Consider the following 19,949-nt stretch of genomic DNA (forward strand, 5'->3'; position numbering starts at 1 on the left):
AGATGTTCTGTGATCGAGATTTTAGTGACGTGTGCGATATCGCTTTGTATGTAATAATCACCAAACCATTTAAAATACCTATGTACTTGCATATAATAATTTGGTTTAACCTGCTCATTGTTCGAAAAAGAAAATCTCAGCAAACGTATTTTTTTTTATTTGAACTAAGATTTGAATATTTTTGTTCCATAACATTTTTTTTAATTATGTCAATTCTCGGAATTTGATTCATTTGTTTTGTATTTATGTACAGTAAACACATAGTTTTTAAATAAATTTTGAGGATATGTTAAATATGAATTGGAATACTGAAAAATCATTTAGAATGTCTACAGACTGGGAAAATACAATCATTGAAAAAATAAATGGTAAAAATTTTTTTTGTAAAAAATGTGGAGGAAAGGTGTACTCAAAATGCAGTCGAATCATTAAGCACGATGTCATAAATTGTAAAAGACTGGTAAGAAATCAGCCACTTAAATCATTTGTCCAAATATGTGCAAAAGATTATTTGAAAAGCACGATGTTGGAAGCTTACGAAGGTGATGTGACGAATGATTCCTCAAAGATGAAAACCAATCACACAATAAATGAATTTTCTAAATCGAACGACAGTACAAAGAATTTTAATTTGGGAGAAATTAAACCAGTTCATGTTGGTATTCAATGTAAAATAAGTAACAATAAAGGAAACACGGTTGTTGCAGACAAATGCATTCAATCAGACAATAATGGAAATGAAAAAGCAATATGTGAAAATATAAATCATTTAAAAAAGTCAGAATCTTATACAAAATATTTAGTAGAAATCCCAAAAATCGAAATAGAACAATGTAAAAATTTGTCTAAACAGCAAAATAGTTTATCTATTGTTACAGTTCAAAGTGAAAATGTAAACTTGAACAATTCATGTATGATTGACAGTAATAGAAAAAAAGTAAATCAAGTTTCAAAAAAATCAATCAAATCCAGATACTTGGATATTTATAAAAAACCACGTAATGGAGAGTATGAAACGTTACAAGGTGGGATTCCAGTCATGACTCCAACAGGATTAATATCTACGATTCCCAGAAAAACATAAAATACATTACTGTTCACTGTAATTGTTTTAAATTCAATAAAATTTTTTATCACTTTTTTAAAATTTTCATTATTTGTTAAATTAAATTTATTTTTATTATATAAACTTAAAATATAATTTTCTTAAAATTTTCTGACAATCCGTCTTTCTATAGAATTCAATTACACTAAATATTATTTATAGATTGTAATAGAATTGGAATAAACTTCTGCTGCATACAATGGAAGTACATACATTATATACAATTATACATATGTTTGTATTTGTAATTGAGTTTGGGTTAAAATATTACTTACATGTCACATTTATATATTAATAAAATACATTCTACCCCAGAGAAATGCAATATTAATAGAAGTGGCTTTAGGTGTTCTTTTGTTGTCGAGTGAAATTCTGTCCACGGACAGATCTAAATAATTTTAGCATCAGTCGTTTGACGCTTGGTGCTCGACGTATGTCCGATAAAAACTTCTCTATTTGTTTATATTACTCGCAATATGGGCAAGCATCGGTAAAAATTGCACAATACATTCAAAAACACACAATAAGCAACATGGGATACATTTTTATAAGTAAATTGTTCCGATTGTATTCCGTGCGATGTAGCGTATTTATAGAGACGTACCGCGTAAAATTGACAACAATTATTTATTAGTAGGGGCCCATCTATTCTTATTACATCTCTCTGTTCTACCCAGAGATTTAAGTATTTTTAATTTGTTGAAAGCGGTTCGGTGAATATTCCGCAAAAAGCGATCTCACGCACATAACTAAAATCTCGATCACGGAACATCCTTTTACATCGAGTTTAGTTGTTAAAATAAAATAAGGTTTAAGTTTGTTCTTAATTAAATTTATTTAATAGATACACATTTAAATTAGGATAGAAATATGTATGTAATAAAAGGAATACTTCTTTTTCAATGTAGATTTATTGATACAATCTTTCGTTTTCGATAAAATATTAACAAAACACAATATAATGAAATCAGGTCAGGTTTCGACGAGAGAATCGAAATTTTAACTGAAAACACAATATTTTTCACGTTGAATTGATATACCTACCTACATGCATTGGTATTTATACATTTCATTTGATATTCCTACATAAATATTTGAAAACAAAGTTGCACAATATTACAAATGCTGAGGTCAGGACTCGGCAAATCAACAAATAAAAACAAATCTAATATTAGAATTAAAAAACAGATTGTAATATAATTTGAATATTACAATGTGGAAGTTTATACTTGACGAGTTTTTATCGAGAGCTACTACAATCGTGTCGAATGGAAATAGTTGCCCTGTATTTTGATTTGTTTAATGTGGAATGAATTTTGATTATATTATGTATTACATAGAGAATTTTATACATATCTGCGATCAGTTCTCGATGTAAAATCAGTTCTATCTACAAATTTTATACACCTTTAGGCAAACACAAGATTTATAAAAACCAAGAGTTGAAATGCAAAGAGATTAACACATTCTCATTCTTATGAACAAAAAAGCAACATTTTTTTGAACCAAAAATATATTTTTATGCTCTATTCATATATGTATTTGAAGTACATATATTAGAATAAAGCTAGATGGTAGAAAATTAATTTTATTATTGAATGTGCAACAAAATAAAAATCATTCACATTTACCTATGTACATTCAATTAGTAAATGGGTTAATATAAATTATAATTCCACATATAGAAAATATAACAATATCAGTCTAACAATAATACTCCAATTGATAGGTTTTGGTTCATTGTTTTTTTATAGTCATTAGAATATGAATCGCTGATAAATGACTTTTTAATCTTCCGACTCTTGATTTTTACAGTCATTTTTCATTCAGCTTTCAAAAATACTTAAAAAATACCAAATACCAACAATAACGTCAAAATTAACAATTACACGACATCGATTAGAACTCCATAATATCTTTAGAGATTTATTCACAAAATAACGAAATTATCATTTTTTATCAAATGATATGCATTAACGTTATTGCGCAAAATTTATATCATTAACGTTATTGCGCCAAATTATAAATTTCTTCCATAATTTGTATATGGAGTAAAAACACATAAACTCAAGATTTTAAAGATTTTTCTTGTTTGAAAATAATAATTGGTGGTAATATACCTATTCGAATATAATGTTTGTATAGATATTATTAAAATTATTAATATTAGCATCATTTTATGACGGTTTACGTTGATTGTTGTATGTAAAATACATATAAATTAAATACAAATATGAAATAATAAAAATTTTCTATATTTAAGAATATTTAAGAATATTGGTATTTTTTATAATATTGAACACATATTCATAGAGATATTAGTAGTATACACATACATTTTTTTTAATTAGTTCGGTTTAGACAATGTAATGGCAGAATAATGACAAACAATATTTGATAGTACAGTTTAATGTTGAGATAATATTTAAATGCAAATTATATAAGTGATTTTCTGTTAAATTTCAATATCTATAATGATTAAATTATCGAACGCGTTATTATAAACACACTAAACGTAGCTAACTAAATATAGCTGTATGTGGAACATTATTTTCTATAGTTTTCATTTAAAACTTTAATTTTACTATTTTTTTCAATGATAAATTTATGCGCAAATAAAATTATGAGTATACAAATAAAAAATTCAAACAAATCTGATTTTGTATGTTTTAGGCTGTACATACATATATGTATCACCAACACCCAACATTTCATTTCAGCTCTTTATTTTATTTTATTACTTATTTACAACATGAAGTTGCGTCATCAATTTTCTCATAGTTTTAATTTTTATTTTAAAGAATGACGTTTTTATTTTTTTCGGCTTGATCTTATAATACTGCTAACAGCAATCATTGGTATAGCGCTCAGAACCATACAAGATCCCATACCATAAAAACACAATGAATATCCACCCGTTACATCTTTCATGTAACCTGAAAACAAAGTCATATTTAAAATAATGAATTTTCTAATTTTAATAACGAAACACATTATTAAAGTAACTTAAAAAAGATAACTAACCTGCCAGTGGAGGAATTGAAATCGCTCCTATGCTTTGAAACATTCTCAATAAGCCGTAAGATGAACTTATTCTCTCCGTTCCGAATAAATCAGTCAACAATACAGGCACCAAGAGGAACCAGCAGCCCAAACACAAACCATAACATCCTAAAATTCAAAGATTTAAATAGAGTAAACAACATTACAGTATATAGAAAATTATTATTTTGAATAAAAACACCAATATTTTATTTTTACTACCGCCATCTATGTATACAATTAATGACTACCAACTGTCAAATAGAATGTCGGCGGGAAAATTACAAACGCGACTTATGGTCCGTACGCATCAAACCAACGACGATTTTGGGCCAACTTTTAAAACCAGTAGCGTACAAAATATTGAAATAAAAATTAAATAAAAAAATTGAAATTAAATATCAAAATTAAGCTAACGAGCGAGATTGAGCTAAAATTAGATCATCGTTGATGTTTTGAATCACAACAATGTTTTGAATTACGAAGATATGCATTACAACCAGAGAAATATTATAATTACGAGCGAAAAAAGCCTTGTTATTGTTTCTTATAAGTCGTCACGATACACTAATGTGTTTCGCCGTCGATGAAATATTTAACAAAAGAAATGTCGGTGATTTGTCAAAGGGTTTTTTTTTCTTTCGTCGAAATAAAATTAATAATCACACATTATCCGATAAATTTTACCTCTGAGATGGATTTAATTAATTGATTTATTTCGACGAGAGAAACAATTGAAGACTAAAAAAATTTCGTTTGATAAACCGACAACATGTCGGGTTGGGACCATCACTCGGTCACCCATACTAACACATGATATATTCTCAGTAACTGCGCATTACGGGGAAGTAAAAATAATAATTCTTTGATTTTTTTTTCGATCTTAGTGCGTATCTACGTAAGTCAAAACATCTTCGACAAACAAAAGTCGAGGATTACCCGTATGTGATTGTTGATGATCTATTTTAGGTCAATCTCGAAAATTTATTTAAATTGGGCATGTTCTGTTTTAACTTTCAATATTTTATTTTAAATTTAATATATTGATTATAATTTTATTTTGATATTTGAATTTAATTTTAATATAATAATAATATTTTTAATTTTGATATTTGATTTAAATTTTTAAATTTAATTTTTATTTCGATATTTTGTACGCTACTGGTTTTATCCTGCTGGTTAAAACGTTGGACCAAAATCGTCGTTGGTTTGGTCCGTACGCAGCATTACACGATTTATTTGCGGTAATCAGACTACTAGTCATATGTGAACTAGTCACAGGACAACCGGTCGCTCTAGATCGGTCACACGTGATCACCCGTCACACTAAAACTGGTCACGAGAAAACTGGTCACACCCTAAATTCGGTCAACCAGTTTTCTCGTGACCGATTCTAGGGTGTGACCAGTTTTCTCGTGACCAGTTTTAGGGTGTGACCAGTTTTCTCGTGACCAGTTTTAGGGTGTGACCAGTTTTATCGTGACCAGTTTTAGTGTGACGGTTGATCACGTGTGGCCGATCTAGAGCGACCAGTTGTCCTGTGACCGGTTCACATTTGACTAGTAATCACCGAACCATATTTGCGTCATCGTAATGGTGGAGGCTCCATTTACTTATATTGATGACCAAAATGAGCAATATGGCAAAGTATGAAAATGATCGGATAAGAGGCAAACTTTTTCCTGAATTGTAATCGTAAGTGAAACGTAAAGGAGGTATGTAAAAATAGACTAATATGTATGAATTTACCTGAGGCAATAGCCATTAACCACCACGATTGTATTAGTGGTAAACTTAGCACAGACAATCCTCCAACAAATACACTGCAAGATAAAATAAGATCATATTTTAATTACTTATAAAATTTTGTTGATTATATATATATATATATATAGGTTTTTCATTCCAAATTGACCCTTTTTCATTTCAAATTGACATTGAAGAGGGGACAATTTGAAATTAAATTAATTAGAAATTAAAAAGGGTCAATTTGGAATGAAAAACCTGTATTATATTGTATAATGTATGAATTTACCTGACTAGGTAAGCTTTTTTTCTATCGAAAAGTTGTAAATCACACAACCATCCAAAAGTTAATCGACCAAACAAATCCAAAACAGCACTTATTGCAACTAAGCTTCCTATAAACAATTTAAATCGATAATATACACAAAAACTTAATATACTAAAAATAAATATAATGTGTATATTTAAACAATACAAACCAGCTTCCGGTTTCGTATGTCCAATCGTCAATGTATGTGCAGGTAAATAATATAACATGTATGGTGAACCAGTCGACATTAATGTGACTGAACCGCTCACCAACATGAATTTACAATCTTTCAACAAAGATACATCCAAATACCTAAGGAAAAATAATAAGTATATACTTATATGAATATATGTACGTATACAAATATGGATTTTTGAATGTAAAATATTTAAAACAATCAAATTTACCTTGTTATACGATCCATGCACGTGACTTTCTTGGCAACCACATCAGTTTCTACTGTTATTTTCTGCTCAGAAGGTTCAAATTTATCGATCTTCTTATCAGTGCTAGTAAGAAGCTCTTCTGGTGAAATAATTGACGGGACCTGAGGTGGTTTGATATACATTGACCTGTACACAAATAATTTATATCGTTATTAATACTAATTCTTTTACATATATAAAACAACAATTGAAATAAAATTTAATATAACTACCGTGTGAAGAGTCGGTGTCTCCCTTTATACACACAAGTAGAATCGGTGGTGAGATCTTCTACACTATGTAATAAGCTGGAAGAACGGGTAGCTCGCAGACGTACCCGACCATCAATCCATCGATTTCCAACTCCTAATACATCTTTACCCTCTGACGATTCCTCAGAATCTGAATTGATTTGTATCGGTTTTGCGACCTAAAATGATATTTTTTTTTAAATATTAAATATAATTTTCATGTTTATTAGAATATATGTGTAATAACTATTGCACAATAAAGTATTTTTTAAAAGCATACCTCAATTAGACTGGGATGGAATAATTCACAGATGAGATTATTCCTCGGTGATGAAATTTTAAGGCTCAAATCACTACCGGTAGCTGGTATTTTATGCAGAGATGCTAAATTCATATCTGCATTTAAAGCTGCGTTTTTATGATTCAAAAAAGCATCAACATCACTCATTCGTTCACTCATGAATAAACTTTCAAGACGATTGTTTGTTTTTTCGTTATCTGGAATAAAAATATGTGTTACTGGTTTGAAAAAAATATTTATTTGCTGCGATGAACTCAAGTTTTATATAAAATTCACTTTTATTAGGAGTGCTGAAAGATATTTGATTTGAATCTGCAACTTCAGTTATAGACGTAGCTGCAGAAGTTTGCTGCTGATCATCCGATGACAGATTTTCTTCACCGGGAGGTGGTCTATACAGAGCAGCACTTACGCATACATGAAGCATGCCACCACCTTTAAATCGATCAGAAATGGTTTAATTTCCACTATAAATTTATAATCATGTATGTATATTTGCATATATATATATATATATATATATATATATATATATATATATATTATTATGTAGTAATTTAATACCCAAGAGAAGAATAGTGCCATGGAATCCATATCGATCAACTAATCTTTCTATTATCATAGGAAAAACAAAACTTCCAGCTGCTGTTCCACTCACACATATGCCGTTTGCTAGTGCCCTATTAATAAGAAAATGTTATTTTACATATGTATTTGTAGGTAGTAATACATTTCTTAAAATTGATATGATGTAATGGAAATTATGAGACATAAACATTGATGTATAATACACTAGATCCGCCCTCATGTGTTATACTGGTCTCCCTTTTGGCGCATGTAAAATACATGGACCATGCACAATTTCTCTTAGTAGGTAGGTAGGTACCGCTGCGTCGTAGGGAAAAAAACCCAACTTCCCCGCTAGTTAAACCCCCCGCACCCCTCAGTTAGTGAAGACAAGATCTCCGACCAAAATCACACGTCAGGGCCCATCTATGTGTATTATACATCAATGGACATAAAGCATTAGGGTCCATTAGAAAATCAATTACATTATTTGATATGTTATAAAAATCATTACCAAAGTGGATGTCAATAAAACTTATGGAATGATTTGAAATCATTACTAAAATAATAAATAGTATAAACCTGTGTTTCTCAAAATATTGCGACACGATCACTATTCCAGGAGTGGTCGATAAGCCTCCTCCAATTCCTAAAAAACGTATAAAAAGTGTTACATGGAAAATACATATATCGTATTAAAATAGTTAGTTTTAAGCATTTTAGTTACCAGTGAGAACTCCAAATGTGAAAAACAAATGTAAAAGAGACGTGGCAAAATAGCTGCATGCCAGTCCAGCAGAACAACATAGTCCTCCAAGGAATACTACTGAACGACAGGAAAACTTTTGGCATAATGCTGATGACACGGGTGCTGAATTGAACAAAAATCAAAATGTATTTGCTAGATCTGATGATAAATAATTCAAATATGCAATATAAATTTACCTAAAGCTAAACACAGTGCTGATAGAATGGCAGGTATCCAAGAAGCAACTGAAGCAGAAGAATCTGGGAACGTTTCCAAGACCTCAACATACAAAACGCCATAAGATTTAACCAGACCGGCCACCCAAAATTGAACCATAAAGGCTCCAGCCACAATGAACCATCCATAACCACCATCAATACTGAAAAAAATAGTCAGAAATGAATAAGAATATATCCATAGTTATATCAATATGAAGTTTGTGTATTTACTCAGGTTGTCGCAAATCCTCAGATTGATCAGATTTTTTCGTTGACTTTTTACAACGTCTGTGATATCTTTTCTTTTGACCTGACCGTCCCAACTCTTTTGATTTAGCTATAAGAGGTCTGGCAGTTAAACTAGATATAGTCAACAAATTGTCATCTTCTTCGAGATTTGTGTCGGGAGGACTTTGTATGTTGTTACTCTGAAATTTCAACACAATTGTGATTTAAGTTTATATACAGTGTAAAGATGCTTATACATGAAATCAATTTACTTTGGTGATTGGTTGTGGTAGCGGTAAGTGCTGTGGTCTAACGGGTGCTTCCAATACAGGGGCTGATTGCACCGATAGAAGAGAACTTGACATCACGTCCAAAGATACCAGTGCCTATTGAAAGAGTATTATAGCCAAGTACATATTTAATTATTCCAATAAATTATACTACATTCAAACGGTGATATTGTTATACGTAATTACATAGGAGACAGTATTGATCGTTTGCATGACTTATAAAGAATAATAATGTAACAACCATTAAATATAGAATTATTTAGTCGGTGCCATGAAGTTCCTGGTACTCAGTTAAAAGCATTAAGCTATTTTAATATTTTAATATGTTCTGTATTTGATTTGCATGAGGTCAAAAGATTTTAGCAAATATTGATTCAATTTTGAAATAGAGAATACAAATATATATCTATAATAGTTGGAGATGTCCGTACACTATTGACTATAAAATAAAATACATATATGAAACCAAATCTCGAATAACAGTGTTCGACACGAAAAATGGTTCAGAGACGAGATATGACTTTTCTTATAGATCTATGTCCAGTAAACACGAATCTGGTAATAAAAAATGTTAATTGACTCCAGATTCGGAGATTTATGTGTTTTTTAAATCGCGCGATTTTTCTATATCTTGGTGTTGTTCGGCCGATGTCTCAAAATCTGTCGATTTTCTGTTCAAAATGAATATTGAAATCTATAGTCGGGTATTATATCTTTCGTTTGTAGTACTTTCAGCTTTCAAATCTCTCTAAATAGTCGTCCAGTTCAAATCAAAAGTCAAAAGTACGTATTTTCCCTTGGGATTTTTTCCCACTGTTAGTACTATTTTATATTGAGTATTTTCTATTGAAACATGTTTATTGGGGTAATGTTCTGGCTATACTATTTTTTGTTTTCGTTTAAAATGGTTAATTGGAAGTGTGCTGAATTTTAAATCGGTAAAATTGCGCGCTAAAAACTCGTACTAGTGAAGCACGGTTTTGTACAACAGTGAAATCGAGCATTTTCCATATTCAGAGTGAAGATTGATAATATATTATATATTACATATGTATTTTTTGATCAATTATTACGTGTTTTTGATCACCTATTTTGATAATTATTATTTCTAAATACGTAATATGTTTCTAAAGTATTTTCTGTTATATGGAAAAGCTTACTTTTCCACCATTTTCTTTAATCGTTTAAAGAACAAAGACAATTGTACACATTTATTTTGTTAAGTTTATGGAGAATGAAATTTTAGTTTGTTTCTAAGCTAAACCAGGTTCCAAAACGACTTAAAATCGGTATAGAATAGGTGCAAGTGTTTTTATTTCACGATAAGGTATTTTAGAGAAATATAAATAGTATGTATGTATGTACATATGTACATATATTCATTGAAAAAAAATCCCGTAATTATAAAATACTAGTGTTGTACCCGATGAAATATCATCGCATGGGTGTTGGCATATTTAGTTATTAAATAAAAAAAATTAAAAAAAATGTGTCGGTTCTGTGTTCGATCCGCACGCGGTCGAATTTTTTTCAAATACCTTTTAAATATATTTAATTTAATATTTGTATTTAATTGTTTAATATGCAAAAAAGCGGTAAAAATTACCTACCTAAATATGTACATATGTACCTACATAGATATAAACAATATAAAACTTATATGTATGTAGGTAAATTTTCAATAGATGGCGGTAAATTCTCTGCCAAGAGGATACATTGGTGGGAAATAGTATATATGTAGAAATTTTTTCTTTTGTCATTGTATTCGTATATACGGTTTGGCAGTGGTTTAGCTGTGACGTACGGGTCTACCTCACGGGCCCGAATGTGAAACGCCCGAAAACGCAAATATCGGAAGGCAAAGATCGAAAATCGAAAGATCTTAAGTCGAAAGATCAAAAAAAAGGGTGCATGGTAAACGGAACATACTCACGTACATACTCACTTAATTTGCGTGAGCAGGATACAACAGGAACAGGGTTTTCCTCCCGTATTAATGTGCGCGCGCAGAATATGGGAGGAAAAGCCTGTTCCTCTTGTTCCTGTTGTATCCTGCTCACGCAAATTAAGTGAGTATGTACCGTTTACCATGCACCCTTTTTTTTGATCTTTCGACTTAAGATCTTTCGATTTTCGATCTTTGCCTTCCGATATTTGCGTTTTCGGGCGTTTCACATTCGGGCCCGTGATGGAGACCGGTGACGTACATACATATGTAGAATCGAAACGACTATTATAGTTCGGTGAGCGTTATCTCAGACAGACAGACAGACACACACAATAGCGATATTATATAAGATATATTATCTTTATAATTATTGATCAGTGATATTGTTTCAATGTTCACGTATTTGTTTCCTATAGATATATTTAAAATCTGTCCGATAGAAAAAGTGAAATAGGCCTTGGTAAAATAAGAACACTGCTTTTATTTGATTTATTAAAAATATTTTGGAGTAAGTTTCTTAATTTTTTTAAAAAGTACCTCATCATCTGGTAAGAGTGGTTGTGCACCATTGATGCCGTCTTTTGACAACCCACCTGGTCCATCGCACACATCCTGAAATGTTTAAAAAACATCAAATTTGACTTGGATATATGTATACGTAAAATATAAATAATATATATGAATTTAATTGTATGTAATTGTCTCTAGAAAGCCATTGCCCTTCCGAAGATTACATAAATCGATCGGTAGCTACCACGTACTAGGAAATAAATTGTTATTGAGTGACAATGCGAAAAGTTTCCACGGACAGTGAGGAAAATCGATATGACGTACTTTTAGGTCGGTTCCAAGTATCGGTTTGCAACGACGCATATCATGTATATACATATATATATATATATGTATGTTCATATGTATATATGTATGTATTTACATATGTATGTAGTAATCGAAGTGCTCATACGTTCCAAACAAACAAAACAATCTCTCGATTCAGTTCAGGTAATTTATTTTGGTTTCATCAGATAGAGCCAACAGGAAGCAATAAATATCCCAATTAAATAAAAATTAAGTCATGTATGAAAATCAAACCATTTTACTAGTGTTGAAGGTTTCATAGATTTTTTTTTAATTATTAGAGCATAAGTTGCAACTTTGTTGACTGAATATATCGACTAATGGGAAATTCCCGAGAGCGGTTTACTTTCCTGCTTTTAGCCGTTATAACGAGGTCAAACGCTAATACATACATACGTATATACAGCTATACCTATGTTATAATGCTGGAAAATGTCACAGAAATGAGTCATCCCTTAGAAGAATTGCGCATTAGTCAAAGCGAATAACGATTCCAAATTTATTTTTTTAAATTGTTGGCTATGGGGGATGGGAGGTTTACGATGACACGGGGTGGTTCGGTACCAGTTGAGAATATTTGAAATCAGAATATGATCGATCGATGAGCTATGCGGTGCGTCGTCTGATCAGATTATGTATGTTGAAGAGGTGGGTGAACTGGGAAATTCAGAAATATGATATAAAATTACATATGCACATTAAAAAAGCTTTGTACCGGGAAAATCCACGCAAGCTCTCCATTAGGGAAAAATTAAGTTTTTTATGGTCGTTGAAGCGAAACAGGTATTTGAAATGTTTTCACGATTAATATTGTAACCTTCTACGACTCCGCGTAGCTTTCATGCGTCACAAAAGATACCATAGAAAAGTTCTAATGATGTAATATGTTACGGTCATAAATAGGTACATATGCATGACTCATCGATATTTTATGTGTCATTTCTCTGCGGCATAGTTAAGGGTTCAGAATATATATGTACATATATAAGTTGTAAATACACAATTAATCAAAAGTGGTTCGATTTACTTACATAAGTAATGTATGAGATTTCGATACAAAATGTCGACGAACATTACGAATTTTTTTTTAAATATGTTTGAAAATATTAAGATATTTTTTAAACCAATAAATTATGTCTAGAAGCTGTTGATATGAATATAAATGATATTTTCATATTCGTTTAAAAAATATAGGTACGTACATACATATATTGTATGTAGGTTTAGAATTATGCGGACATCGGATGTTGGGTGTTGATGTACATACATACATGCGTTGGGTGGTGGGATGTACGTTGAAACATGAAACTTGGTATGCTTGAAATAATTTTAAGGGATTGATAGATGAAAGGATGGGTGAGAAGTATTTATGACTGCGTGCGAGTAATGGAAATACCACGTAACCAGAAGTGAGAAAGTGAGAAATACGCTCGGAGAATGACCATAATGAAATTCTCAAAGATATATAATAGAATATGTTCTGAACTGGCACTGAAAGAACAAAGGAAGTGTTCAAACATAACAGTGCAGTGATCCCAAGAGGGTATAAAAGAAACAACATAATCCAAAATGTCTCTTGGGAAAACGCATGGAATTCAATAGAAGAACAAAATATAGTCAGTAAAGAAAGAATTTTTATTGAAGAATGAAGAGATTTGATTCTGAATATACTGGTATGTAGAGACAGTATACATACATACAGTGCCGGCGTTACACCCTATGGCGCCCTCGGGCAATTTTTTCTAAGCGTCCCTAGAAAATTGTGACAAATTATTTTGTGACATTGTAGACCGGAGATAAGTTTCAATTTCAAATAATCAATTTAAGTTTCGCCTTTGGCACTCTAATTTAAAAATTTTAGGGTCTTTGGCGCCCTGATTTTAAATTTTAAAGCGCCTTCGGTGCACGGAGCGGTGCCCCAACATCCCGACCCAGCCCCCCTCTAAAACTGGCACTGCATACATACCTTCTTCGCATGAAAAATAATTTTCAAAAATGTTGAAAATATATGTGATTTTCTGTGAAGTTTCTTTCTTTGTAAAATATAAAGGTTTAATATAATAAAATGTCATAAGATACATGTTGTAATACTTTAATTATGTACATCTACGTAGTGTAATTTAATGTGTAGGATGGGAAAGCGCATGCGCGAATCAGAGAAGGACAAATGTATTCATTTACAAAGAAGATAGTTTTAACGTAGACTTTCTCTCTCCCTCGATTTCACATTTAATAAATAACATATAAATAAATTTTCTTCCAATGCAAACGAGGTGTTTTGTCTCGCTCCATCGAAAAATAATAAAAACAAATAGCTCACCTGGATAAAGCTCCACTCTCTTGGTAACGACATTTCGCTTTACCGTGTAAATACTTCTGTTTCAAGCAAACTGGAAGTCCGTATTGGTATCGCTTCTCTTCTAGGGCCCCTCCTGGTGTACGGCGACCGGGTTGAGAGCCCGTGCTCATTGATTTGGGGTGAAAAAGTTGATGTTGTGAAGCCGTTTTTGGAATCGACTCGAATACCCTCGAAGAAAGAAAGACCGACCTTACGGTTATCGCCAACCGTTGATTTTGACGTCAAATGAATTTTTAATTTATTTTTTTACAGGTGTTATTAAAAAGGATTCACAAGGAATGTATTCCACGTATAAAAATATTTAAAAATATTTTCTTCCTTCCTACTGCGTCACATAGTCAACGTAAACGCGTTGTGAAAATTAATAACCCTTATTTCAAAAATTACTCGAATCTTGGCAATCAAAACTTTCAGAATTATTTATAACTCGTATATAAAATACTTTTCCTCAGTCAATCTGAAATGTTGAATTCGATATTATTATAATGTTTTGTTATTTAAAAAACTATAAATCGCATAATTGTGGATCGATATTTCTTAAAGTATGGATTTAAATATTGTATGAAATAATAAGTGTTTGAATTGGAAAATTGTTATTTGACGCAGTAATATATTTACATATGTCAAAATGTGTTTGAAAATAATGCAATTTTGTAATACAAAATGGCGGAAGGAAAATTTTGGGGCATCTGCGCAATCTCGGAAGAAACATAACCTATGTATATACAATACATATATGTAGACTTTACAATATATTTATTGTTAAAAACTCAAAAGCATTTATTATAAAAAAATATCCCGAAATTTATAATATACAAAATGTTTGATTATTTTTTGCAAATAAATATTTGCTATGCTTTATTTCTGATTCTATTGTTGTATAATAATTGGTTATTAAGCATAGTTGATTCCACAAAAAAAAAAAAAATTAAAAAAATTCGTGCATAATGTTGCAAAAAATTAGTGATATGGCGCATTAAAATATTATATGCAAACCTTTAACTACCAAATCGATACGATTGGTCCTCATGATTGCAATATGCAATAAGAACACTCAATTTACAGATTTAAAATTAACAAAATATTTAATAAAATGAAATGTTTTTTCCATATTTTTAATTTAATTTTAAACAAGAATGTGAATTTTTCAAATTTAAAATACCCTTCTATTATAAATTTATTGGAGATTATTTTGAAAAAATAAAAGTTGTAGTTCTAAATAGAAGCTTTACAAGCATATTTTCTTCAACTAAAACATTTTTTTATACTGATTAAAAAATTATAGCATTTAATTGTTATATTTCTGTATTTTTATAAATCTAAATTTAATATTCGTTATTTATTATTTTATTTTATTGTTCTGTATGTAGAGTTCAAATTTTAGCTTCAAATTATAGCACGTAGAATAAATGAAACTTTCCATGAAATTCACTTTTGATTTTGATAGCAGTCGCTCTGGTTTTGAAGTGGTGGAGGTCTCGCCGATAAGGGCACGGAAGCCCTTACCGCTGGTCACCCGAAACGCTGACTTCCCGCTCTAATTATTGTTTGTGTATATCAGATTAATATAAAAAATATAATATATAAAATTGGGCAAATCGATTGGAAATCAGCCGAATTTTGATAAATTTTGTATTCGGCGAGACGAATGCGCGACGCGAGTATATAGGAAAAGGTCAACTCTGAGAATGAACCCAAGTCCAATCCTTCGTAGAGCGCAAGCGCTGTATCGACCCTGTGGCTCTAACTTCCTTATGTTTCACCATACTTTTTACTTTATTTTTCTAGTCTTTATTTTATTTTGGTAGTAAAATATCACAAATAATAAAAAGTTTGTCACTGAACGATTATTTATGGTAAATTGATATGATATATTATTATTAAGTAGTGAACAGGAGAACGATTGAGAAAAAAAGAGATACTTCAACATTGTCCAATGACCTTAAAATTAGACTTAAGACCTTAGCATGGCCAAAAAATGTAGTATTTCCTTATTTCAATAAAACTATAAAAAATATTCTAATAAAGGCTAAAGCTATTTTTATAATAGAAAAATAAAATAATTTTCCTCTATTGGCTATGGTCGAAAACAAAAATGTTTGGTTTAAAATAAATGTCAGTTTGACAGTTCGTCAAAAGTCGGCATCTACGTTGTTATATGTTTTATGTGATAAACTATTGAAATAAGTATTCCATATTTAAAGTTAATTATTAATAAATTTGCAAAATGTCCAAAGATGAAAGCACAAAAGATGAATTGGCACCACTTAATATTATGGAATATACTTTTTCCGAAAAAATGCTCTTCGTTGATACAACTCAAATAAAAAAATTCGCAAAAGTATATCCAAAGCTTCAGAAGAAAGACATCAAACCGTTTGCAGCCCGTAAGTTTCGCAATCAATTTTAAATCAAATTTTAAACTTCAAGTTTCAAAAACTTTTGGAATTAATATTCGTTTTAGTATCTCTGAAAGAAATGGAAGGGCAAACTCCTCGGGTAGGTGGAATTACAGATTTAATGCATTATTTAGCCGTGAGATGTCTTGTACACACATTGTATAGAGAAGCATGTCTCACACAAAAACACAAACCACCGCCACAAGAAATGTACGAATATCTGGTATCACTGAGGTTCGTTCATTCATTATTTTTGTGTTCATCTAAGACTTTGATAAATTCTTAAAGATATTTTTCTAATACAGATTGTCTCCAGAATGTTGCCGCGAACTCTTATCAATATTATTAACACCGAGTCTCTTCAACAAAGTTCCTCAAGTTATCAGAATATACCCCACAATAATTGGAACAAAATGGATGATTGATTTGTCATACTGGTAATAATAAATCATATGTATATGTATTGATAATATTTTAATCCAATTACATGCAATGATCTGATAAAAATTATAATGCATTTTAGTCAACTTGACGTTGGTGTACCAGATGACAATGAATCGAAAGTTGATGTTTTGCGTCAGAAAATCAATGTCATATTGTTGTTGCAACTGTCTGATGGAAGTCAAAGAGTTATTGGAGTGAGATGGCATGAGCTGGGCCAACTCAGACTTCAGATATCTGAAGCACTCCAAACAGCCGAAGAAGCAGAAGATGCATTAACTGTGCAAGAAGAGACTGACCGTGAAAACTTGCGTATAATGAGAGCAGAAGGCCATTTCTGACAAAGGAATTAAAAACAATCGGAAATATTTATAATCATGATTGAGGATATAAAAACTCACGTTTTAAAATAATATTTAATTATCAAAGTACTTTACATAATTGACTATTTATTACAAATAAGATACAGTTTCAAAAAATGTAATATTTTGGAATGTAATTATTTTTTTCACGTTTGTGTAAAATGTGTCTATGTATAGGTATTATTATAAAAGAATCGTATATTTTATATGGAGGTACATACATTAAAAACCATTAAATTGTACAAAATGGCAGAAAATAACTATAAATATTCATGTATATACATATACAATTTCAAAAATAAACATTTACGCAATGAACGTTACAAATATTTAATATTGACAATGTAATTTAAATAGACCTATAATTATTAAACTAAAAACAAATTAAAATATTAGTTAAAATTACTATACACAGCTGCACACGAGTAATGTTTTCAAATTATTCTATACTAAAATAACAACATAGAAGATCAAGGACTTGTGAAAATTCATACTATTCGAAAATTCATTTCACTAAACTTATAAATAAATTGTTCAATTATTGAAGCTGCACATATGTCAACAATAAAACTTTTTTCGATGACAAGTTTGAAATGAATGATTTTAAAGATGACTAGAATTCATAAAAAGCAAGTATAAAATAAAAAAAAAACAATTCTGCCAATATTCATTGTATTGTATTAGCAAAAAAAAGACTTACAGCCAAACATTACTAAAAGATTAGTTTTTTTACGATTGCACAACCCGTTATTACACCAATAATAAAAAAAAATCATTCAGAAATATCGAGCCAAAGTTTAAAACTATAAAAACTATGATTGTTGTATGTAAGCATTAAAAATGGGTTTGTCAGTCTTCATATGACATATCTCGCTTGAGTATTCAAATCAAATCATTTTGCATGATTTATCATTATATTTAATACTGTTCATGATATCACATTGATATCCAATGTGTTTTTTGCATGAAACATACAACTGACTTTTTGTGAGCGTTAAAGAGGTATTTAAATTTGGATTCAAATATTGGAAGAACTTATAAACTGGATATTTTTATCAATGTGAAAGCCTATCACAATCATCTTTTACTAATTCTATTACTATCTACAGATGGTCGTTTTTCCTGAAGATACGGGTCGTCATCTTCTAAAATAATTGGTTGGTCTAATTCAAAATATCCAGGCTCCTCATCTAAATCTATATCACTAAATTTATCCTTTTTAAGTTTCTTCACGTCTTTGCTGCGTCTTCTTTTACTTTTTACATCTTCCTCGACTGATTTAATTTCCTCGTCAATCTTTTTTGGTTCTTTACCTTTGAAACTCTTTTTAAAACTTCCCTTCTTTTTATTTTTTTCCTTCATAGCTTCTTCTTTTATCGCCTTTTCGGCTTCAATGGCCATCGGATAATCATCCACACATCTTATAATTCTACTCAGTTTGCGTTTAGTTTTCATTGAATAAACTTGAATCTCACTATCAGAATAATACTCGTTCCAATCTTGTGATGTAGGATGAAGCACAACAGCATTGTCAACTTCGTGTGCATTAAAATGACAGTCAACTATATTATTCGGATCGTCTAAATCATTTATTTGATCATGATTATTGACATGTCCCTGCACGACTACGTTTTGGACATGACTTTCAACAGGGGAATTATTAGCAGCATCGTTGTTTTCCTCATTATTGGTAACAACAACCTCTTCCAAATTAAATCTTGCTTCAGGATTCAACTTCCTGACATTTGTATTTTTATTGTCACGTCGGGCGGATGAGATTTTATCTTTGGCAATTTTCGTCAGTTTAGCAACACCATGCGCAGCTTGTACAATGGTGCTGCTACACATGCAAAAACTTGTAACGAAAAGCATAACTCCAAGACTTATAGAGACGGCTATAACGTGTAAGCTAACGCTCGGCCTGGACGTGGGAATCGCTGATCCGCATTGCAGCTCATCCCTTTGATAAAAATTATTCGGCGGAGCTTCATCACCACCTCTACATTGCTCACCTCTTTTCTGTAATAAAAATTAAAAATCAAATATAAAAATCAAAAATTTCATATGGGTCTACCTCACGGGCCCGAATGTGAAACGCCCGAAAACGCAAATATCGGAAGGCAAAGATCGAAAATCGAAAGATCTTAAGTCAAAAGATAAAAAAAGGGTGCATGGTAAACGGTACATACTCGCTTAATTTGCGCGAGCAGGATACAACAGGAACAAGAGGAACAGGCTTTTCCTCCCGTATTAATGTGCGCGCGCAGAATACGGGAGGAAAAGCCTGTTCCTCTTGTTCCTGTTGTATCCTGCTCGCGCAAATTAAGTGAGTATGTACCGTTTACCATGCA

At 31.0% G+C, this 19,949-nt stretch overlaps 3 protein-coding genes across 4 annotated transcripts in view; 1 reads left to right on the plus strand and 2 right to left on the minus strand.

The window, feature by feature from the left end:
* Nucleotides 1-3,916: 3,916 nt before the first annotated feature.
* Nucleotides 3,917-14,506, minus strand: Sln (monocarboxylic acid transporter silnoon). Its single transcript, XM_077427080.1, has 18 exons — nt 14,358-14,506; nt 14,004-14,070; nt 11,717-11,791; nt 9,214-9,327; nt 9,011-9,141; nt 8,693-8,886; nt 8,475-8,618; nt 8,330-8,396; nt 7,745-7,860; nt 7,457-7,615; nt 7,160-7,377; nt 6,862-7,058; nt 6,611-6,775; nt 6,373-6,515; nt 6,183-6,288; nt 5,897-5,970; nt 4,130-4,276; nt 3,917-4,041 (listed from the first exon to the last, which is right to left on the minus strand). The coding sequence occupies exons 1-18, from the start codon at nt 14,504-14,506 to the stop codon at nt 3,917-3,919; spliced, it is 2,391 nt and encodes a 796-aa protein (XP_077283206.1).
* A 1,987-nt stretch (nt 14,507-16,493) lies between these two features.
* Nucleotides 16,494-18,260, plus strand: LOC143910096 (uncharacterized). Its single transcript, XM_077428465.1, has 4 exons — nt 16,494-16,783; nt 16,861-17,029; nt 17,101-17,232; nt 17,319-18,260. The coding sequence occupies exons 1-4, from the start codon at nt 16,624-16,626 to the stop codon at nt 17,575-17,577; spliced, it is 720 nt and encodes a 239-aa protein (XP_077284591.1). The 5' UTR covers nt 16,494-16,623; the 3' UTR covers nt 17,578-18,260.
* The window catches only part of Invadolysin (leishmanolysin-like peptidase, invadolysin), a 36,898-nt gene continuing 34,556 nt past the window's right edge, over nt 17,608-19,949 (minus strand). For both annotated transcript variants that reach the window (XM_077428463.1, XM_077428464.1), the window contains exon 17: nt 17,608-19,617. In XM_077428463.1, the coding sequence (XP_077284589.1) occupies nt 18,676-19,617 (942 nt within the window). In that variant the 3' untranslated portion in view covers nt 17,608-18,675. The remainder of the gene's footprint in view (nt 19,618-19,949) is intronic.

The sequence above is a fragment of the Arctopsyche grandis genome, chromosome 3, assembly GCF_051622035.1.
Source record: "Arctopsyche grandis isolate Sample6627 chromosome 3, ASM5162203v2, whole genome shotgun sequence".
NCBI lineage: Eukaryota > Metazoa > Arthropoda > Insecta > Trichoptera > Hydropsychidae > Arctopsyche > Arctopsyche grandis.

Bases quoted from the DNA above. Each gene is read 5' to 3' on its own strand.
- Sln (XM_077427080.1), bottom strand. From the start codon at position 14,506: ATGAGCACGGGCTCTCAACCCGGTCGCCGTACACCAGGAGGGGCCCTA. The intron at 6,516-6,610 runs GTAAATTTGATT...ATTTTTCCTTAG, and splicing joins TGCATGGATCGTATAACAAG to GTATTTGGATGTATCTTTGT. The intron at 6,289-6,372 runs GTTTGTATTGTT...AATTGTTTATAG, and splicing joins ACATACGAAACCGGAAGCTG to GAAGCTTAGTTGCAATAAGT.
- LOC143910096 (XM_077428465.1), top strand. From the start codon at position 16,624: ATGTCCAAAGATGAAAGCACAAAAGATGAATTGGCACCACTTAATATT. The intron at 17,030-17,100 runs GTTCGTTCATTC...TTTCTAATACAG, and splicing joins GAATATCTGGTATCACTGAG to ATTGTCTCCAGAATGTTGCC. The intron at 17,233-17,318 runs GTAATAATAAAT...AATGCATTTTAG, and splicing joins ATGATTGATTTGTCATACTG to TCAACTTGACGTTGGTGTAC.